This window comes from Chiloscyllium plagiosum, unplaced genomic scaffold (assembly GCF_037043375.1).
Source record: "Chiloscyllium plagiosum isolate Xiang-an unplaced genomic scaffold, Cpla_swu_hap1 HiC_scaffold_1, whole genome shotgun sequence".
Lineage (NCBI taxonomy): Eukaryota > Metazoa > Chordata > Chondrichthyes > Orectolobiformes > Hemiscylliidae > Chiloscyllium > Chiloscyllium plagiosum.
This window is the reverse complement of record NW_028270139.1, coordinates 99,338,427-99,361,783: the sequence shown is the minus strand read 5'-3', so window position 1 is coordinate 99,361,783 and position 23,357 is coordinate 99,338,427. Positions and strand designations below refer to the sequence as shown.

Sequence of the window (23,357 nt, the reverse complement as noted above, 5' to 3'; positions counted from 1 at the left end):
GTCAATAAACTCACTCACTCAAGTAATAGTGATTTTGGAGAAGATCACTCAAGTAATCCTTAAGTCTAAATGCTCAGCTAAGCCATGGTTCAATGGTTATTTGTACACTATGAAAATATATCAGCTGCTTATTGCTTCTTAATTTGTTACATTAAAGGTTTAGTTAAGGGAAATTTTCTTAGTTGGAACAACAACAGAGTTTTTAAAAAATTGAGTGACTTTTTAAGCAGTTCCAACTTTGCTTTTGTTATTGTTGGTTTAATTGGTTTTGCGTAGTGTATACATTAGTTGATAGGCGTAGAAATGCCATGAACTAGTGTGAGAGGTTATGGGGATGGATGGAGGGACATAGGTTGTCATGGGTTGCAAGGAGGAGACATGGGCAAGAACCTTTCGTTACTTATCCTTCAAAAGTTCCTGAATCCAGAATCATAACTGCTATGAGATCTGTGAACCACAAGTCAAAGAGAAGCTTTTCTAACTCTCTAAAAATTGTGTTGGATGAGGAGATGTCTAAGCCTGCATTGGGAGTGTAGTCTTTGGATTTATGACTCACACTCTTATCCTGCATTAGAGAAAATTGGGGATGCTGGAGATGGGAACAGAAATGCCAGAATTGGGTTGCAACATAATTTCTAAAGTTTTCACCTCCCCCCCACCCCTTGCCTTTGTTCCGACACAGTCAGCAGTATGAAAATTCAGGAATTAATGTCTGCTTCAAGGAAAACAGGCCCGGTCTCTCTAAACTATTCACATGATTAGTTTCAGTAAAGAAGAACTTCATTCTCGAGAATCTTTGCGTTTCTTAGAATGCCTTCTTAAAGTGTGATGTCTGCATGCCACAACATTCTATTTGAGGCTGAATCAGCAATTTGTAAGGTTTCTCAGAATGTTTTGTTATTTCTTCCTCTGTTTATGAAACCAAGAAACTTGCATATTTTGTTAAATACTTCCTCAACCTTTGCTTTTACCTTTCATGGTTTTTGCACCTAAATCTACAGGTTCCAAAAGTTATCCAAAGCTCCTGTTCCTGCACCCCTCTTAAAATGATATGCTTTGTTTTTTAGGGCATCTCCCAATTATCCTATCAAAATGTATGTATAATATGTAATCCTTGTATTACAATCACATATCAACATGGACGACACCATTACCAATTTTGGGAAAGGCGCAAATTTGTAAATCAAATTTTGGAGCTTAAATAAACATCATTTAAATAGAAAATGTTGACGTGGAAATAAATACCAAAAGCCTACGAATATAATATTTTCCCAACTTCAGGCAACAGTATCCAGTCTGAATGGATGGTTATGCTAGAGGGATGTGTACATGTAGGAAATACTGTCCAGAGAAGGAGTTAAGTCCATCTCATTTCCTGTCTACCATCCTAATAGTCACGTAATGAAGTGGTTGACTGATCATCAGATTGCATCGCTGGTATTTAGCTATTTCTTGATGAGCTGGGGAGTGAAAAGTTGTGGGAATGTGAAGTAATCAGATCTGCTATGATTTTATTGAATGACAGAAAACTTAAGGGGCCTAATTTGTAGTTCATCGGTAGGACAAACATAGACATTACACACAACTAAATTCAGTAGTGAAGAACCTTGGAATTCACTGTTAAAGCAATGTTTTCACTCATTATGCTAGATGCCATAAGGCAATGTGAATATTGTCAATTGTATAACTTTGTAAAGCCATGTAGGTGGAGCCATTTTAATATTAGTTTTGGAATCTGGACAAAAGGAGATTTATATAAAAGTTAAGTGATCTTTAAGCTTTCTTTTAATGTATTAAATTAAATTTGTAATAACATTTAGAATTGGAGGATATGGAGTATTCTAAATATGCACAGATGATACAAAACAGTCCTACCAGTACATAGTAATCTTCATCAGAAGTACTGGGTGAATAATTCATCTCAACTGCCTCCAGTGGTCCCCAGCATCATAGATGCCAGTCTTCAGCCAATTCAATTCAGTCCATGTGATATCAAGAAATGGTAGACCCTGACAACATACCAGCAATAGTATTGAAGATTTGTGCTCCAGAACTTGCCACTCCCTAGCCAAGCTGTTCCAATACAGTTACAAAACTGATATCTACAGCACAATATGGAAAATCACCTGGGTACCCACCCTGTACATAAAAAGTAGACCAATTACCTCCCCATCGATCTCCTCATGGTCATCGGTAAAGTGATGGAAAGTGTCAGCAAAAGTGCTATCAAGCAGCATGTGCTCAGCAATAACCTGCTCAGTGACTCCCAGTTTGACTTCCATCAGGGTCACTCAGCTCCTGACCTCATTACAGTCTTGGTTCACACATGGACAAAAGAGCTGAGTTCCAGAAGTGAGGTGAAAGTGACAGCCCTTGACATTAAGATTGCATGTGACTCATTGTGGCATCAACAAGCCCTTGATAAACTGGAACCAATGGAAATCAGTGGTACACTCTCCCTTGGTTGGAGTTATACCTGGTGCACAGAAAGATTGGTTGTGGTTGTTGGAGGCCAGTCATGTCAGCTCCAGGATATCAGTAGTCTATGACTTGCAATAGTTTTACCATCATTGAATACCCCACTGTCAACATCCTGGAGATTACCATTGACCAGACCTCAACTGGACTCAGGTGAATACAATGGCTACAAGAGCAGGTCAGAGGCTAGAAATGCTGCAGTGAATAACTCACCTCCTGACTCCCCAAAGTTTGTCCACAAGGCACAAGTCAGGAATCTGAAGGAATAGCCTTCACTTGCCTGGATGGCTGCAGTTTCAGCAACATTCAGGGAGATTGGCACCATCCAGGTCAAAGGAGCCTGCTTGACTGGTACCACATGCTCAAGAATCCACTCCCTTCACCACAGATGCAAATAGCAGCAGTGTCTACCGTCTACAAGGTGCACTGCAGAAACTCATCAGAGACCTTCAGACAGTACCTTTCAAACCCATGACACTTCCATCTAAATGGACAAGGGCAACAGATACATGGGAACACCACTACCTGCAAGTTCCCCTTCAAGCCACTCACCATCCTGACTTAGATATTGTTCCTTCATTGCCACTGGGTCACAATCCTGGAATTCCCTTCCAAAGGACACTGTGGGTCGACCTACAGCACATGGACTGCTGTGTTTCTACAAAGCAGCTCACCACCACCACCTTCTCAAGGGCAACTAAGAATGGGCAATAAATGCTGGCCAGTCAGCGATGCTCAGGTCCCAAGAGTGAATATTAAAAAAATTCACTTAAAGTCTGGTATAATGCCCTGATTTCTCATCTCTGGCAGGTGAGCTTCACAATTGCTGCCAAACACTAAAGATATTTTATTCATTTCCTCAAAATTAACTTTAATTTTCATGATGAGGTTTCAAATTTGCCATGTGTTATATGCCCAGCTGGAGTTTGCTTTTACAATGAAAAGAATGATTGTGCTGGGGTGTAACTGGCCGGCAGTGCATCCACGTATTTCCTGGCACTGCAAGTTCAAATATAACTTCTGAGCTTAAGAGTAAGGAAAGAAAAAAAGAGAAAGTGAAAGGACCTGCATCCATTTAACTCACTGTTATGTAAGAGATGAAGGGCTTTTGCCCAAAATGTCGATTTTCCTGCTCCTCAGCTGCTGCCTGACCTGCTGTGCTTTTCCAGCACCACTCTAATCTAAACTCTGGTTTCCAGCAACTGCAGTCCTCACTTTTGCCTCCTTGTTATGTAAGTCAACAAATTTGGTTAACAGCCAATGGTATTGATTTGAGGGCAATAAACTAAAACTATTTCTAACCAATGTTGTCTGCAAAACATTCTGACCACAGCAATGGTGCCTTTGACAAGGTGGATGCTTTAAAGTAAAGTGTGAAAGAAGTTGTTTTCTCCTTGTTGTAGTTTCTGCTTTTAAAACATTTTGTTATAATAGCTACATAACGGCAGATCTCAACAGAGAGCTTTTGGCTCCAGATGTATGTTTATCAACTTTATGTCAATCAGGCTTTATATTAAGCCAGTGCATGTCTCACTACTTGTCGTGTAAAATCTTAAAGGGTGACATCTTCTGTTGTACAGTATTTTGATGATAATTACGTTGTCTGCATAGTTTGGACAAGACAGTACTCTGAATAATAAATGTTCATTATAATTGTGGAAACGGGTGCAATGGACAAATTTTACTTTTCAATTTTCAGACTTTCTTCAGTTGAAACAGTATAAGTTATCTATACTTCGGTGTCTTGTATGGTTCTATGAAGTTTCCTGTTCTGACAAAATACATAAATTAAGATTTTTTATAGAGTGCTTTCTTCTGACGTGCTCCAGCTGTCGGCGTCTCCAGTAAGGGGTAGTGATCACTTTGTTTTACATATATATTGACTTTTGAATCTGTATGAAGAGGTATGTGTTCAGCTTATATGCTGAACTTGACAGTAATTGTCAGTGTTGATTTGGCAGGTCAGGACAAGAATAAATTTTCCAGGTGTCTCTCAGCTGGAACAGGAATTGAACCTGTGCTGTGGTTGGGGCTGTTTTCCATGAAGCATGGGAGGCTGAGGGGTGACCTTATAGAGGTTTATAAAATCATGAGAGGCATGGATATAGTAATTAGACAAGGTCTTTCCCTGGAGGGGTGGAGCCCAGAACTAGAGGGCATATCTTTAGGGTGAGAGGGGAAATGTTTAAAAGGGACCTAAGGGGCAACTGTTTCACACAGAAGGTGGTGCATGCATGGAGTGAGCTGCCAGAGGATGTGGTGGAGGTTGGTACAATTACAACATTAAAAGGCATCTGGATGGGTATATGAATAGGAAGGTTTAGAGGGATATGGGCCAAGTGCTAGCAAATAGGACTAGATTAGGTTAGGATATCTGGTCAGCATGCATGAGTTGAATAGAAGGGTCTGTTTCCGTACTGTACATCTCTATGACTCTATTTCATATTATTTTAAACTACAAGCTAGCCATATAATGCCATGAGCTAATTCACCAATGAACAATGGTATACTTTCTTAGCATATTAAAACACAGATGCTGCTGTGGAATTCCACTTAAAATATGAGCACATGGCCTTCAATCTGTCACCTTGGCACTTTAATGTCTATTAACCACCCATTCAGAAGAAAGAATAACAAAAATCCTTTCAACACAGGTACAAAATATGTCAAGTTTTAATACTTGACATATTTTAACAAAAGTAAATAACATGTATTACAAGAACAAAGACATCTAGAGTTTATTTGTGAAGTATTTAAAAGGTTTACAAAAAAAATCATTTTTAATGCATAAAATTCTCTCTTTTTTCTCTGCGAAGATAACTTTTTCTGAAAAAAGTGCTGCAGAGTAGAAATACTACTGATGTGTTTTGCTTCCATCATGAGCTGGAGATTGTAACTTCCTCTGTTATTTTTCAGAATTACGGATCAATAATGATGCCACAAGTTGCCTGTCGGTCAGAACAAAACTGCACAATGAAAGGTGTCAGGTATGTGCCATTCATACACCTTAAGCAAACGCTTCCATCAGCTTGTCTGAAAGTTAAGTGGAGTAGAACATGGATTTGTCTTCCACACAGAGCTATTGTATCCAAGTCATATAATGTTACTTTGTATTGCACATGTACTTTCTGCTCTGTACCATTCACTATTGTGAAACAACAAACTAAATGTATTTAACCAGGCCAAACAGAAATTTCCTATAATTGTGGTGTCAGTGTCTCCATCTGATTCAACCTTGCCAATAACTGAATGTTATATTCCTATGTGAATCCAAGAGTTATCAAGCAAAATACAGAAGAATGCGAAGCAAGGTTGGAGGGGAACTTCATTGTATGGAAGTTGAAATATCTGTTCCTGATAATGGAATATAAGTTGGGAAGTACTCTGGCAGCAGTTTAAAGGTGCATTTTGGATCCCGAATCCAAGCAGCAGGAAACTATTCATAACATATAATTCATGTCAGGCACAATCATTAAAATATGCTCACCAGGTTAAATTGTACCTTTGCCCTACTATATTCCTCATAATAGATTCCAGTCCTTCGCCTGCTACTGCATCAAGTCACTTCAGCTAAAACAGAGTCATTGGGAATCAGGGGATAACTGTCCACTGTTGGAGTCATACCTGTCATAAAAGAAGGTAGCTGTTGTTGGAGCTCAGTCATCTAAGTCCCAGGCCATCTCTGCAGGATTAGTGTCCTAGGGCTCAGTGTTCTATTTCAGTTATATCTTTTATCTTTTATCTTTTATATTCTTAAACTTTTCAACAAATGAATAAATCTTTCATCATCAGTAAAATGATGGAAGGTGTCATCAGCAGTGCTATCAAGCAGCAGCTGCTCAGCAATAACCTGCTCAGTGATGCCCAGTTTGGGTTCTGGCAGGGCCACTAAGCTCCTGACCTCATTACAGCCTTGGTTCAAACAACTGAATTCCAGAGGTGTGGTGAGTGTAATAGCCCTCAACATCAAGGCCACATTGAGTATGAATCAAGGAGCCCTCTTAAAACTGGAATCAGTTGGTATCAGGGCAAGCTCTCCACTGGTTGGAGTTATACCTGCCATACAGGAAGATAATTGCGATTGTTGGAGGTCAATCATCTCAGGTTCAGAACAACTCTGCAGTAGTTCTTCAGGGTAGTATCATAGGCATAATCATCTTCAGCTGTTTCATTAATGATCTTCCTTCTATCATAAGGTAGAAGTGGGGGTGTTTGCCAATGATTGCACAGTATTTGGATCCATTCATGATTCCTCTAATACTGTAGTAGTCCATGTTCAAATGCTGCCTGGCTTGCTGTGTCCTTCCAGACTCCTGCTTGCTTGCCTTGGTTTCCACATCTGCAGTTTTTTTGTCAATATCCAGGCTTGGGCTGACAGGGGCAAGTAATATTCGCATCACATGAATGCCAGAAAATTACCATGTTCAATAAAAGACAATCTAACCACTTGACATTCAATGAGGTTACCATCACTGTACTCTCCATCAGCAACATCCTGGGGATTACCATAGACCTGAAACGTAATAGGACTCACCACAAAAACACAACCGCTACATGAGCAAGTCAGAAGCTATGATTACTGTGACTCCTAAACACAAGGTTACTATTCTTCACTATAAGGCTCTTCCTTTGATTGAACATTACCTTTCATTCCACTAGGCGAAAGTGAGGACTGCAGATGCTGGAGTACCAGAGTTGAAAAATGTGGTGCTGGAAAAACACAGCAGGCCTGGCAGCATCCGAGGAGCAGGAGAATCGACATTTCGGGCATAAGCCCTTCTTCAGGCCCTCTCACAGTAATTTCCTGAAGAAGGGCTTATGCCCGAAACGTCGATTTGCTTTCATTCCTCTAGTTAGCTTTGCTTGGATAATTCTCTTCAATGAATCTGACCCTTAGAGTAGTATATATTCATTGCAAATTCTTTCTTTAAGTGCTTGCCGTTGCTCGTCGACAATCTTATCTTTTTATTTAGTTTTTCCTTCTATCTTAGCTTTGTGCTGTTCTCTTTCAATCTAGGTGGTCTGAGTGGATTTAAACCATCTTGGTGACAGCTGCAAATTCAGTTCCTCTGCTTCTGTTATTTCTCACCTCAAAAAATGTGTTTCTCCTGCGAGGTGGATTAGTTCTCACAGTGAAACTCCTGTGTAGAGAGTAATAGCCTTTGAATGTCAGCCGAAAGTGTCAAGCTATGGTCTCATCTCAGGCTTCCTGTCAAACATCTGTGCAATTTTTTATTTTTTTATTTTTGTTACTTTGTCTGTATTGAACATCTTCAGAACAAGTAACTGATTCTTCCAATTTTAGTGTGATATTGACTGCTTCTTTTGTTCTGATTGTGCATAGGAGTCCAGACACAGCTGCACAATAGAAGAGGATTCAGAAGGAGACAATGATTCAGAAGAATTTTATTATGTGGGTCAGGTAAACAGGCTTCCTGTTATTCATTGCTCACCAGTGGGATATCCAGGGATTTAAGAAAGAAGTATAGTGGTGTGCACACTAAATGTGTGGAAATTCTTATGTCTTATCTGATGCACAGGAATTGGAGCTGGTATTTTCTTAAAGACTAGCTTATAAACACAAGAAAGCAAACAAAAAGCAAGTTAATGTCTTACAGTCATAATATGAGTAAGAACCAAAATGGAAAACTGAAAGTAGATTCCAGCCAATGATTGACAGAACCCAGCTTAATATATTTCACTTGTTTGGTTTATTCTCAAGCGGCCTGTTTGCTAAGTTGTCTATGTGGTTAGCGAGTAGATCAGATCGACACCAACAGCGGGGAAAATGAGAACTGCAGATGCTGGAGATCAGAGTTGAGAGTGTGGTGCTGTAAAAGCACAGCAGGTCAGGCAGCATCTGAGGAGCAGGAGAGTTGACATTTCAGGGAAGACTCCTTCATCAGGAATGGCTTAACATCAACAGCACAGAGTTCAATTCCTGTACCAGTTGAGATAGGTTCAGGGTGTGCCTCCTTGCCCTACCCATAGTAAAAATGCAAACAAAATACAAAGTTACACAAATAATTGCCAATCACCTGTCTTCAGGCAAAGAACATAAAAGGAAAATATTAATCTTTTGGCGGTTTTGTTATTTTATATTTAAATGTGCGACCTTAAAGCAAAGACATACGCTGACTGCTTTCAAAAAGGCAAATCACTGTCTCTTTGAACATTATGCAGATAATGATGTATGATTCAAGTAACATTGTCAGTTATTATATGACGTGCTTATATTAAGTCCAAGGATAGGGTCAGTCATGATGCTCTGTTGGAGTTGTCATCCATCTACAAAATACTGTATCTGAATCTAACATTGTTTACTTCATTTACAACACTGTCTCAAATCTAATCTCAAATCTAATAATTCATTTAAAATGCTCTAACATGATTTAATAATGAAAAATATGACCTACAATTAAAAACAACTGCAAAATTGAAATGATAGTTTACCAAATCTGACTTGGTTGAATACTAAAATATTAATGGTGTTGAATAAAATATCAAGATGATGATTTATGAAATGTTACACAAAAATATAGAAATAATCAGTCATCCTATACAACATGTAATGGTAAAATAATCACTTTTAAAATGAATTGCCATGAATTTAAAAAGGACAGTGATAAATTCAAAATTAAACTTCTGTTTAGTCTGAATGAATAAATAGATACTCACTATTGCTGAAAAATGATATGTTTTGTCAAAACTTTAGTCTAACACTCATCACGACCATTCACATTAATACAAATTCACACTGTATCAGAGGAGAGTGCTAATTGGTTGGCAAGTTGTCTCTATTGCTATGTCTTGATTAATAAGCTCAGTCTCAGGACATCATTACATAAGCTCCTAAGGATAGTGTGCTAAGAGCAATCATCTTTAGCTGTTTTTATCATTAGATTTGAAGTGGAGATATTCACTGATGATTGCACAATGTTCCATAGCATTTTCGACTCCCCGGTTACTGAAGCAAATAGAGTCCATATGCAGCAAAACAGACCAACATTCACAGTTCACCTGTTAAGCAGCAACTGATGTGCACGTGCCAAGCGATGACTATCTCTAACAGCCAAAAAATGTTCCCGTCCTCCATCTTGGATTACCAATCTTTACGGAAACCCAACCTCCCCAATGTCTCATTAATTATTCTCAATGCCAGACCCCTTTCATTAGGACTCATTAGCGATCTACTCACAACTGAACCAATGTAGTGTACAAAATCCCATGCAAGGACCGCACAAAACACTACATAGGACAAACAGGAAGACAGCTAACGATCCGCATCCATGAACACCAACTTGCCACGAAACGACACGACCAGCTATCCTTAGTAGCCACACACGCAGATGACAAGCAACATGAGTTTGACTGGGACAACACTACTATTATAGGACAAGCCAAACAGAGTCTGACACTGTGATTACAAGTTGCTTAATACCACAGGGTGCATCATACTCAATTATCTGATTGCATGCAAATGAAAAACATCATTAAAGTGAAATATTTCACTGTAAATACGTTAGAAATGATATTAACAAAATAAACAGCAGAATTACACTGAAATGCACCTTTGTTTAATTTGGGACATCATATTTCGTGGGCGGCACAGTGGCACAGTGGTTAGCACTGCTGCCTCACAGCGCCAGAGACCCGGGTTCATTTCCCGACTCAGGCGACTGACTGTGTGGAGTTTGCACGTTCTCCCCGTGTCTGCGTGGGTTTCCTCCGGGGGCTCCGGTTTCCTCCCACAGTCCAAAGATGTGCAAGTCAGGTGAATAGGCCATGCTAAATTGCCCGTAGTGTTAGGTAAAGGGGTAAATGTAGGGGTATGGGTGGGTTACGCTTCGGCGGGTCGGTGTGGACTTGTTGGGCCGAAGGGCCTGTTTCCACACTGTAAGTAATCTAATCTAATCTAATCTAATCTAATCTAATATTTCGATAAAACTGCACTGAACATTTACAGAAGTGTAAACATATTCTTCATTCTGTTTCCTTCCCATTTGAGACTAAGTTTGGAAATTAGATCTTTAATAAAGTTTCCAGTTAACCTTTATTTTCAATTTTAAAAGCTACATTCTCAGATGTGTCTTCTACCAAGTTAACATGAGTCATTGTATATTGCTTATGTTTGTTGATGTGACAATGAAAAGTGATGTTAAAAAAAATGCGATGAAAATTGAAAGAATCAATGGTGGTAAAGCAGAGATCAAGATAAATAGTTAACAGTTATCACCCATTTAAGTAGCTGTGAACCATCCTGTCAATAGATGGTATTTCACAGAAGAACTGGAGCTGGAATAACAAAGAGTGTATTGTCCAAAGAGAAGGAATTCCTCATCATAAGAATAAGTAGAGATTTAAAGAAGAGAAAAATTGAGACTGTGAGTTAGTGTCTGTTCTATGGTGCTCAAACATGAAACTTGAGAATCCCAGAAAGTTGTCAAATGTGGTTCTGGAGAAGGATGGAGTGGGTCAGTTGGAGAGAGTACAAGAGCAATTAAAAAGTGTTCAGGATGGTGGAACAGGACAGATTGTTAGTAAATACAATTAAGGGAAAGCAACTAGTTTAGATTGATCATATTCTAAGAGATTAGAGTGAGTTAACTCAAAGAAACATGAACTTGAAACTTAAAATGTCAGGCTTCGATGAGCAATTGAAGAAAACGCAAGACGCCATGGAGTGGAGGAATCATTAGTGCTTTTAGTCAAAGAGCTAAACATATTCGACAAGAAGTGGAGAGAATGCAACTCCTGAGTTAACAGTTTGGACCTTTAATGCCATCCCTGTGGCGGTCTTACATTCGAGAAGGTTCTTTAGAGCAACTGATGGTGCTGCTGTAATGAAAAAACCTTGTGTCTATATGAGTGAAGAGGTGGCTGGCAGTTAACGTGTGAGAGATTAAACAGGGAACTGGTGTGAATTGGCAAGCAGTAGAGACAGAATGGAACTGAGATAAGCATGAACCATATGTTTGGGTGTAAGTAATAGACTGGAAAGAATTAATTAAAAATGTGAAATTATGTGCTCAAGAATATTTAGGTATTATGATACAGTAATACTGCTGTAAAGAGAGATTTATTGAAAAGGACAGCCAGACATTATAGTTCTGGAAAAAATGTGATACATTAACTCTGTTTTTCTCAACACAAATGCTGCCAGTCCTGCTAGGCTTCTCCAGCACTTTCTGTTTTTAATAATGACAGACATATTGGGGTTTGAATCAATTAACTGGCTGATGTCATCCGACACAATTATTACCGATGGATGAAGAATATGTTTACATTTCTGTAAATGTTCAGTGCACTTTTATCGAAATATTAAGCTGTATCCCAATAATGGTGCTGCAACACTAACAGAAAGATGAAGAATGTCACTTTATCAGCTCTGAGAGCTCATGTTTTTAACTATGGGCTATGGGTAGTTGGGTTGGTTGGTCCGGGTGTCACATCATCTATTGCATCCGTTGCACCTGATGTGGCCTCCTCTATATTGGGGAGACAGGCCGCCTACTTGCGGAACATTTCAGAGAACACCTCTGGGACACCCAGACCAACCAACCCAACCACCCCGTAGCCCAACACTTTAACTCCCCCTCCCACTCCACCAAGGACATGCAGGTCCTTGGACTCCTCCATCGCCAGACCGTGGCAACACGACGGTTGGAGGAAGAGCGCCTCATCTTCTGCCTGGGAACCCTCCAACCACAAGGGATGAACTCGGATTTCTCCAGTTTCCTCATTTCCCCTCCCCCCACCTTGTCTCAGTCAAATCCCTTGAACTCAGCACCGCCTTCCTAACCTGCAATCATCTTCCTGACCTCTCCGCCCCCACCCCACTCCGGCCTATCACCCTCACCTTGACCTCCCTCCACCTATCGCATTTCCAAAGCCCCTCCCCCAAGTCCCGCCTCCCTATCTTTTATCTTAGCCTGCTGGACACACTTTCCTCATTCCTGAAGAAGGGCTTATGCCCGAAACATCGATTCTCCTGTTCCTTGGATGCTGCCTGACCTGCTGCGCTTTTCCAGCAACACATTTTCAACAATGTTACCAGAGCCTGATGACAATGATCAGGACCAGATAGGGGGGTCAAAGCCTGCACTTGCTGGCAATGAGAGAGTATCTGCAATACTTCTCAAGCATTGACTCCAAATCGGCCAGATCTAGATGCATCATCCATATAAGGATAATGGATGAGGTGTGAATGCTGCCAAGCCTGTCTGGGAGAACGTGGTGCTGCTGAGGCAGGTCTCAGGTTGAGAGGGTGCCTCAGTTTTGTGGTAATCTGTGACTGGCAGGTTAGTCGGATGAGAGGTGAAGAAGTCCTTTGTCAGAGACAGATGTTTGCACCTTTAAGGTAATTGAGGTGGCACGATGGTTCAGTGGTTAGCACCGTTGCCTCACCACACCAGGGAGTTTAGTTCCAGCCTTGCTAGCTGTCTGTGTGGTGTTTGCATTTTCTTCCGATCTCTGTGTGGATTTCCACTGGGTGCTCCGGTTTCACCCCAATGTCCAAAGATATGTAGGTTAGTTGGATTGACCATGCTAAATTGCCCTGCAGTGTTCAGGGATGTGCAGCCGAGGCGAATTAGTCATGGTAAATGTAGGGTTACAGGATGGGTGGGGGATCTGGCTCTGGATGGGCTGCTTTTCAGAAGGTCAGTTTGAACATCCTCTTTTTGCACTGTAGGGATTCTATTCTGTAGATTGGTTTGAGCATTGATGAATTGGAACAGGCTTTAGGAGGCTTGCTGTCCTGTTTTAACCATAATATTGTTTTCAGTTTGAATCCACGAGTAGACACTGTGCTTCTACTGTTAGCTATAAGGGCAATGTTCAGCCCTGCATCCTTTAAGGGTACTTCATTATGGTCCTTTTAGCCCCAGGTACCGACCCATGAATGTGCTGCTAAGATGTGTTGACAGTTCTGAACAAATATTCTGTTCTCCATTTTATTCTACCTAACATATGCTTCCCTTAAGCACTGGTATTGAAATCAGTTCACATGGGCTTTATTGTCAGAACAGTCATTGTGATAATTTTGTGGTTGGCTTAAAATGACATTGGCAGACAAGTTGCACTTGCTTCTGAGTTTCCCAAATGCTTACAACCGCATGCACCCAAACCCTTCCACCATAGCTTCATTGCCAACACATTAGGAAATGGATCCACCTCTGTCTTTGGCATTACCAATATTTGAGGCCTGATGTCATTGGTTGCAATGTACATTTGTAATGGGCTTTTCTAACTTTCATGCTCAAAATACTTTTAAAAACTACAATGGCCAATAATCCCCCATGAAAATTTGGTTCTCATTTTATGATCCCAAGGAGACAGGTAAATGGCATTGGTTAGTGAGAGCAGCTTGTCTTCAGGCACAGCACTACCTATTACCCAGGTAGGCTAGTGCACTGCACTCTTTGGGCTGATTAGAGGAGATTTGCTTGAAGAGGCCTTGTCTGGTTTAGGTGTATAACCTTAAGCTTTCAACTTTTCCCAGCAAAGTTTCTCAAGTTTCAGGGTTGAATAAACACATGCAGTGATAGACACTCCACAGTTTGAACCCAGTAGGTGACTATGCATCATGGAGCTAGATTGATTCACAATGAATTGAGCATTTTGGCCTCAGAAGGTGAGAATATGGCAATGTTTTCCATTATGCATCGTATCGTGAGGCTGTGCCTGAGGCACAGATCATCATAATATGCAAAGAACAAGCTGTAAGGTTTTGTGAAAGCTTTGCATAGATGAGGAGTACAATATTTGGACTAATTGTGCTTTTAGACAAGCAATCTTGGGCTGTGTATGTAGATCATAAACCATGTGATATATTCTTGTCTTTAGCTTAGAGCTTTGAGTACCAGGGTGCCATTTTTTGAGCAACCAAAGTGGCATTAATAATATGGTAAAGCGTTCAATAGACTGACAAGCCACTGCCACTATTGAAGGATCCTTCCCTTGGACAGGCGGAGTGCCTGTTTATTTCAGACACTGGGCTTCCTGATTGTGCAACTCACAATGTTAACGCTGCTGTTCAGACTGTGTTTACAGTTTTAATAGACAGCTCCCTGTACACCTAAAACCAAATTACCGGGTTATGACCGCATTGGTGTTTGTGGGACCTTGTTATTTATAAACTGGCTACTGTTTTCTCTATCGCAACAATAGTTACACTTCAAAAGCACTCATTGGCTGTAAAACACTTTGGGACATAATTTTATTAGCAGGTACCACTGGCAGAATATCACAGGCATTCATTATGATTTTGGCATCACAATGCAGTTTGACAATTGAAGAGAAATTTCTTATTTTGCTTCCAAAATTGACTTTTTAAAAACTTTTTGGCTTCTTTCGAGAGTATTATTAGAGGGTTGAGTCAATTGTATATGTGGCAGGACTATGTTTTTATCCTGGCCAAAACATAGATTGTGTGCCTCTGATTATTCAAATTGTACAATCACATTTTCACGTTTTGGTTAGTCTTTTGAAATAAGAGCATTATTTAACCTCTTGGTTGCATCTGGCCATACAATGTTGGAATCTAGTCATTTGTGAACACAGTTGTGTTTATGGTTTCAGGGTAACTATGATGGAGAACTTCATAAGCATCCACAACTTGAAGCTGACCTGGCAGCTGTGAGAGAGATCTATGGGCCTGGAGCAGTATCCCTCAGGTAGTGATAGTATTATAATGTATACTTATTAATGAATAACATTTTAATTACAAAGAATAAGATGAAATATAATCACAATAAGTTGTGATATTTTAATGTGAAGGCATTTGTGGGTTAGCCACTGCAAAGCTAGGATAACTACTTACAGTCCAATACTTGTGTTCCTTTTTGTTTCAATTTCTTGACAACTTTGAGGAAATAAAAGGGAGAAAAGGGAACAAACAAATCATGAAACTTAATTCAGAAACTTACTTTAGAAGTAGCCACAGCAAGGAAATATTTTGCTCTGGTCTTACAAGAATTTTTTGAACAGGCTTGAAGGATGCTGACATTTGGTGATATCAGTGTATCTGACATGTTTATTGCTACATGGGCCAACTGCAATTTATCATCTCACACTATTAAAAGATAAATAAAACAGCTGAATATTGGATTTATTCAGCACTTGCTTTGAACTGTCAGGATCACTTTTGTCAGTGTCAAAATGAATGTTATAAATAGTGTGAGCTAGCATGTAGGGACAGTGCTGATAACTCTGTTTTCTATTACTCTTGTCGTTGCTCTTATTCTTTTATGTCACCAGGCAAGATGAGGCCATGATGGAAGCTTTCATATTGTAAACAATCATAGCTGTTACCAAAGGATATTATAAACTGCTTGTTAAAATGATTAATGATGTTTAATGCTGTCAGCCAAAAGCTCGACCTCTTCATACTTCATTGTGCCAAGCAATCCAGTCCACAATGCCTAGCCATTTGGTCTGAGAAACCCTGTGATCATTCCCAGAAATGGAGTACTACATTGAATAATGCCAAATTCAGGTCTTTTGTTTATGTGCTCACAAAGAGATACTTTCTGAGTCTGTAACTTATTGCAGTCAGACCATATTTCTTATATTTAGCTTTTTAAAAAATATTGCAATTCTTAAATATGGTTGATGTGACTGAATGCTACTAAGCCAACTGATTATAAAGAACAAAAATATATCTTTCCCGACATTCATTACTCAATTTATAATGTTACATTGATAGATTGTCTGTAAAGCAAAATATAAATATAAAACTCGGGTAATTTTAAATATACAGGGCTTTGTGTTCCACAATAGAATATTTTTGTTCCTTTTGGAGAAGATAACAACTCCCCAATGTTATCCCTAATGTTGTTCTGAAGCAATAAATGTCAGTTATCTTTATTAGCATGCCTAGATGTTATTACACAGCTACTGAATAATACTTAACTGAATTATAACATTTTGTTAACCCTACAGGTCATAATAATTTTTAAAAAATATTTAACATATAAAATGATCTATTTGCTGTAACCTTGTCCCAGGGGTGCTTGTATTTATGATACTTGTAACTTCAACAGAGAATACAAAGCTTAAGTATCAGGAATGCAGAATTTGCAATTTGTGTCTATTAGAAGCACCAAAAGATCTGTGTAAGTATTCATAGAAAATACTGAAATTTATAGAGGAAGCCTATTTAAATAAAACTAATTGCTTTTTGCTAAAAAATTCTTAGTTTTGATAGAAATAATTTTACTATTTTCTGCAGTATCACACGATTCTTGTGTTCTTATCATCTATCTTGAATATACGTCTATTCAGACCCTTGTTTAGACATTGCTTCTGTTCAATGAAAGATCACTGCTGTCAATTGTGGTCTGAAACGTGGTTTCATCTTGCAACGGCTGCACTCCTGGGCATGTTCCTGAAGTAGAAGAGCAAACCAGCACTATGCTTGCAATCTTAAAGTAAGGGAACACTTAGGAAGCAGCGATCATAATATGGTAGAGTTCAGTCTGCAATTTGAAAGAGAGAAGGCAAATTCGGATGTGATGGTGTTACAGTTAAATAAAGGTAATTATGAGGGCATGAGAGAGGAACTGACAAAAATCGACTGGAAGCAGAGCCAAGCAGGGAGGACAGTGGAGCAAAAATGGCAGGAGTTTGTGGGTAAAATTGAGGACACTGTACAGAGGTTCATCCCCAAGAAGAGAAAGATTATCCGGGGAGGGATTAGACAGCCATGGCTGACAAAGGAAGTCAGGAAATCTATCAAAGAAAAAGAGAGGTCCTATAAAGCCAAGAGCACTGGGAAATCAGAAGATTGGGAAGGCTACAAAAACAAACAGAGGATAACAAAGAGAGAAATAAGGAAAGAGAGGATCAAATATGAAGGTAGGCTAGCCAGTAATATTAGAGGAGAAAGTGAGGACTGCAGATGCTGGAGATCAGAGCTGAAAATGTGTTGCTGGAAAAGCGCTGCAGATCAGGCAGCATCCAAGGAACAGGAGAATCGACGTTTCGGGCATAAGCTTTATTAGCATGAAGAAGGGCTTATGCCCGAAACGTCAATTCTCCTGTTCCTTGGATGCTGCCTAATCAGTAATATTAGAAATGATAGTAAAAGTTTCTTTCAATACATAAGAAACAAACGACAGGCAAAAGTAGACATTGGGCCACTTCAAACTATGCTGGAAGCCTAGTGATGGGAGATAAGGAAATAGCAGGAGAACTTAATAAGTACTTTGCATCAGTCTTCACAGTGGAAGACATGAGTAATATCCCAACAATTAAAGGGAGTCAGGGGGCTGAGTTGAGTATGGTTGCTATTACAAAAGAGAAAGTGCTAGAAAAGCTAAAAGGTCTTAAAATTGATAAATCTCCTGGCTCCGATGGGCTACATCCTAGAGTTCTGAGGGAGGTGGCTGAAAAAATAGTGGAGGCGTTGGTTGAGATCTTTCAAAGGTCACTGGAGTCAGGGAAAGTCCCGGATGATTGGAAGATCGCTGTTGTAACCCCCTTGTTCAAGAAAGGATCAAGACAAAAGATGGAAAATTATAGGCCAATTAGCCTAACCTTGGTTATTGGTAAAATTCTAGAATCCATCATTAAGGATGAGGTTTCTAAATTCTTGGAAGAGCAGGGTCGGATTAGAACAAGTCAGCATGGATTTAGTAAGGGGAGGTCGTGCCTGACAAACCTGTTGGAGTTCTTTGAAGAGGTGACAAGTAGGTTAGACCGAGGAAACCCAGTGGATGTGGTCTACCTAGACTTCCAAAAGGCCTTTGATAAGGTGCCACACAGGAGGCTGCTGAGCAAGGTGAGGGTCCATGGTGTTCGAGGTGAGCTACTGGTATGGATTGAGGATTGGCTGTCTGACAGAAGGCAGAGAGTTGGGATAAAAGGTTCTTTTTCGGAATGGCAGCCGGTGACAAGCGGTGTCCCGCAGGGTTCAGTGTTGGGGCCGCAGCAGTTCACATTATATATTAATGATCTGGATGAAGGGACTGGGGACATTCTAGTGAATTTTGCCGATGACACAAAGTTAGGTGGATAGGCAGGTAGTACTGAGGAAGTGGGGAGGCTGCAGAAGGATCTAGACAGTTTAGAAGAGTGGTCCAGGAAATGGCTGATGGAATTCAATGTGAGCAAATGCGAGGTCTTGCACTTTGGAAAAAAGAATACAAGCATGCACTATTTTCTAAACGGTGAGAAAATTCATAAAGCCAAAGTACAGAGGGATCTGGGAGTGCTAGTTGAGGATTCTCTAAAGGTAAACATGCAGGTTGAGTCCGTGATTAAGAAAGCGAATGCAATGTTGTCAATTATCTCAAGAGGGTTGGAATATTAAAGCACCGTTGTGCTACTGAGACTTTATAAAGCTCTGGTTAGGCCCCATTTGGAGTACTGTGTCCAGTTTTGGTCCCCACACCTCAGGAAGGACATACTGGCACTGGAGCGTGTCCAGCGGAGATTCACACGGATGATCCCTGGAATGGTATGTCTAACATATGAGGAATGGCTGAGGATCCTGGGATTGTATTCATTGGAGTTTAGAAGATTAAGGGGAGATCTAATAGAAACTTACAAGATAATACATGGCTTGGAGAGGGTTGACGCTAGGAAATTGTTTCCGTTAGACGAGGAGACTAGGACCCATGGACACAGCCTTAGAATTAGAGGGGGTAAATTCAGAACAGAAATGCGGAGACATTTCTTCAGCCAGAGAGTGGTGGGCCTGTGGAATTCATTGCCGCAGAGTGCAGTGGAGGCTGGGATGCTAAATGTCTTCAAGGCAGAAATTGATAAATTCTTGATGTCACAAGGAATTAAGGGCTACGGGGAGAATGTAGTGTAAGTGTAGTTGAAATGCCCATCAGCCATGATTGAATGGCGGAGTGGACTCGATGGGCCGAATGGCCTTACTTCCGCTCCTATGTCTTATGGTCTTATATCCTGCTACATTAGCATGACTTCAGGAGTGGGTTAGGTATAGGACAGATGAATCATTTGTCTGGCTTAGTTTCACTTTAACAAAAACTGGAAGTGCTGGAGAAACTCACTAGGTTTAGCAGCATCTGCAGAGAGAAAAGTAGAGTTAACATTTTGAGTCCAGGGATCCTAAGCGACTGAAGTGTTAACTCTGTTTATTTCTCTGCAGATGCTGCCAGACCTGCTGAGTTTCTCCAGCACTTCCAGTTTTTATTCCAGCAGCTGTAGTTCTTTGTTTTTGTTTTGTTTCATTTTATTTTGTTTATCATTTATCCGGCATGACATGGAGGGTGATGTTGTCCCAGTAGCAACGTCACTGGTGTCGTAATCCTGCGAATGTTTTTGGGAGACGAGTTTAAATCAAGCCACAGGAGTTGGTTAACCTATTTTTCTAATTAACCTGTTCAGAGATTTTATTACGCGCCTCTGGAGAATGTGGGCCTTGAAACGGGTTTCCCAGTACAGGAGCAGAAACACTACTATTACATCATAACAGGACCCAGGAGTTGGTTTAACTGAAATGCAATTAATTGATCACAAGATATTCAGAATTAAAGCTAGTCTCAATAAAAGTGACCATGAAACCATCATTGATTGTGAAGAGCCTCGTTGTTTCACTAATGGAAGGAATTCTGCTGTCTTTATCTATCTTGTGGATAATTCCAGACCCACTGTCATATGGCTGACTTTTAAGGATGGCAACAAATGCTGACATTGATCGTGATGCCCAGATAATATGGAAGAATTTTTTTTTTTTTGAAAATTCATCCCTTCAGCTTTTAACTAGTCTCCAATTGGAGAAAAAAAAGTATTTCTGGAGAATTTTCAGATATTTGCAACTACTATAATGATAATTTGTCTGCAAAGAGTCGCAAGCCAGGAGGATTGGGAAGCTGCGAAAACAGGTGGATATTCTGGAAATTGGTCGATAGCTTTGAGAAGCAAAAAGTATGGATATTTTTCTCAGGATATTATTTCAAGAGCTCATCTCATTGTATGGTTACAAAATGTCTTATGATTACAACAGTACTGCTGGAATTAGTGCATAAACATATAATCCTTGATTTGATTGTCTCAAATCTGGCATTATTCACCATTTACTGAACAAAGGTGTTTGCAGAATGTGGAAAAAAAAAGAATTCTGGCCATGGTGGATATCTGAAATTAAAACAGACAAGGCTGGAAGTGCTCAGCTTACTCAGCTTCTGTGAAGAGAACTAATGTTTCAAGTTAACCCCTCTCCCTGTCTGTGTCATTGCTGATGGATACCTGTTCTACAGTCTAATTAGGTAGTCCTGCACTGACCTTGCATAATCCACTGAGGTCAGGATCTGATATTACTGATGCCTTATTCACTGGTACTAGCTACTGTAGACTGAGGGTGATGACTGCATGGTACAAATTCCCAGGTGGTCCCAGAAAGGGAGATACTGCAGAAAATGTGAAAGGGACCTTGGACATAAATTTGAGGCAATGGATAATTGAGAGATATTGAATTTTCTAATCAGATAGATGTACAACACCTTACCAGTACTTCCCTTTATCCCAAAGCTATGCCATTCTATAAATAAGAAAACACTTGCTCATTTCTTCTGCTTTTTCATACTGTTAATTTTTATATGGATAATATCCTTTTCTGTCACTTAGTTTCTGTAAAATCCTGACTGCATACAAAACCAGAGAATACAATATATCTAATTGAAATGTATGGGATTTGAATTCCAGCCCAAATCTGAAAATTAGCACTGACCATTCTAAGTCCAACGTTCTCTGTTGCTAATTCCACAAATAAAATTTGTACCAGACAAATCAAAAGGTTTTACAATGGATGCAATGAATGATTTTTGTGATATCTGTACATGAAACGACATTTATGCTCAAATATTAATGTCGAGTTGTTCACAGATAATTGCCTGCCTGTATGAAATCAAATTTCCCTTGCTTATAAGTGACAGATGATATTTTGGGTGACAGTGACCTGAATAATCTAAAAATCTGATTGTGGATGGAGATTGTTTTCTGGTCAAGATTTCAAACCTTTGCTTTTTGAGGTGAAGATCAGAAAAGTTGAGAGAAGAAGAGCCTGAAACTGGCAGAGCCTGCTGTAGCCTTTACTCAATCTTTCAGTGAATTTTCATGGAGGGGGGAAAGGGGCTGTTTTCTCCACTTGACAGCCCATTTCTCTGTCTTCAGCATCATTTTTGTTGGGAAATTGGCAGAGTTGGGGCAGGTTTGTAAAATATGACTGGTTACAGTTGAATGTCAGTAAGAGGGTGTTGGTGCATTTGGGATAAAAAGAAAATACAGTTGTAAAAAGAACAAAAGAATTTGGTGGTACATGGCATATTAAAAGCAATATTTGAAGTTGAGAGTATTGTTTTTAACCTCATAACTTAGAGTCATAGAACCATAGAGATGTACAACACGGAAACAGATCCTTAGGTCCAACTTGTCCATGCTGACCATTGAACATAGACCATAGAACATAGAACATAGAACAATACAGCACAGAACAGGCCCTTCGGCCCATGATGTTGTGCCGAACATTTGTCCTAGCTTAAGCACCCATCCATCTACCTATCCAATTGCCGCTTAAAGGTCACCAAAGATTCTGACTCTACCACTCCCACAGGCAGCGCATTCCATGCCCCCACCACTCTCTGGGTAAAGAACCCACCCCTGATATCTCCCCTATACCTTCCACCCTTCACCTTAAATTTATGTCCCCTTGTATATTGTAAATTAATCTGGTCCCATTTGCCAGCATTTGGCCCATATCCAACAGGCAGTAATGATTAGGCAAAACCTTACTAAAAGATTAGAGCACTGTATGGTCTGAAAAGCATGAGGGGAGTTGATCAAGTAGCATTGCGAAATGTATTGCATCCACATCCCCGCATCGTTGTATCCAGGTTGCATTGATAGGTGACAAGGCTAAACTAGGACAGAGTGCAGGAGATTGACAGCTAATCTGGAAGTAGTGGCATGTTTGTCTATGTAGACAAATTGCCATTTTCACAAGGATGCCACCTGCTCTGAAGAAATACAAGTATGACAAAAGCGATGTGAAATTAGGTTATTTCTGACATTGAATCTTCCAAAAGGCATGAGCTGAGTCATGATGGTAATTTGAGATGGTTGAGCATGGCATGAAATGGGCTGATGATTCACTGTTGAAAAATTTGGTGCTGGAAAAAAACAGCAGGCCAGGCAGCATCCGAGGAGCAGGAGAATCGACGTTTCGGGCATAAGCCCTTCTTCAGGAATGAAACGTCTATTCTCTTGTTCCTCGGATGCTGCCTGGCCTGCTGTGTTTTTCCAGCACCACATTTTTCAACTCTGGTCTCCAGTATCTGCAGTCCTCACTTCCTCCCTGATGATTCACTGTTGCCTTTTTTCCCTTTGCACTCTCTAAATGTAAAACCCAGAAACTGAAACTGTTGTAAAAATGTATTTTGCAGGTCATACTACAGTGGGGTTGAAGATCAATGAACTGTAGTTTCAATTCTGCCCTTTGATTCAGCCAATGTATAATTGGCTTGGCAAAGCTGTCAAATTCATGACAATTTAAATGTCTTTTTCAAGTCCAGGTTCAAGCCCAGCTACATTAATGCTCAAATGCAATGTGACTTTGTATGGCATTCAAATTGTGATTAGAATACAGTTGGAGCTGTAAATTGTTGAACCTGTTGATCAGTATTTAGTGGGTAAGATTACTAACTTCATTTTAGTCTGCTTCATAACACTCTTTCACATGGTGGAGATGCCTTATCACAAGTATTCGTGTATTGATATTTTTTCTTTGGTTGTATATCCTTCACATGATCCACAGATATTTGCTGAAGGGCTGAATTTTGTACTGAGAACAGAGTCCGCAGCCACAGGCCCCTAATGTAAAGGTCAGGTTGAGCCTTCCCAGCCTT

General features: G+C 40.0%; 1 protein-coding gene across 1 annotated transcript in view; it reads left to right on the top strand.

Moving 5' to 3' along the window:
- The window catches only part of parp8 (poly (ADP-ribose) polymerase family, member 8), a 384,586-nt gene that overhangs the window by 173,765 nt on the left and 187,464 nt on the right, over positions 1–23,357 (top strand). Inside the window, exons 5-7 of the mRNA XM_043688244.2 lie at positions 5,395–5,465; positions 7,823–7,900; positions 15,061–15,155. Coding sequence (XP_043544179.1) covers positions 5,395–5,465; positions 7,823–7,900; positions 15,061–15,155 — 244 coding nt within the window. The remainder of the gene's footprint in view (positions 1–5,394; positions 5,466–7,822; positions 7,901–15,060; positions 15,156–23,357) is intronic.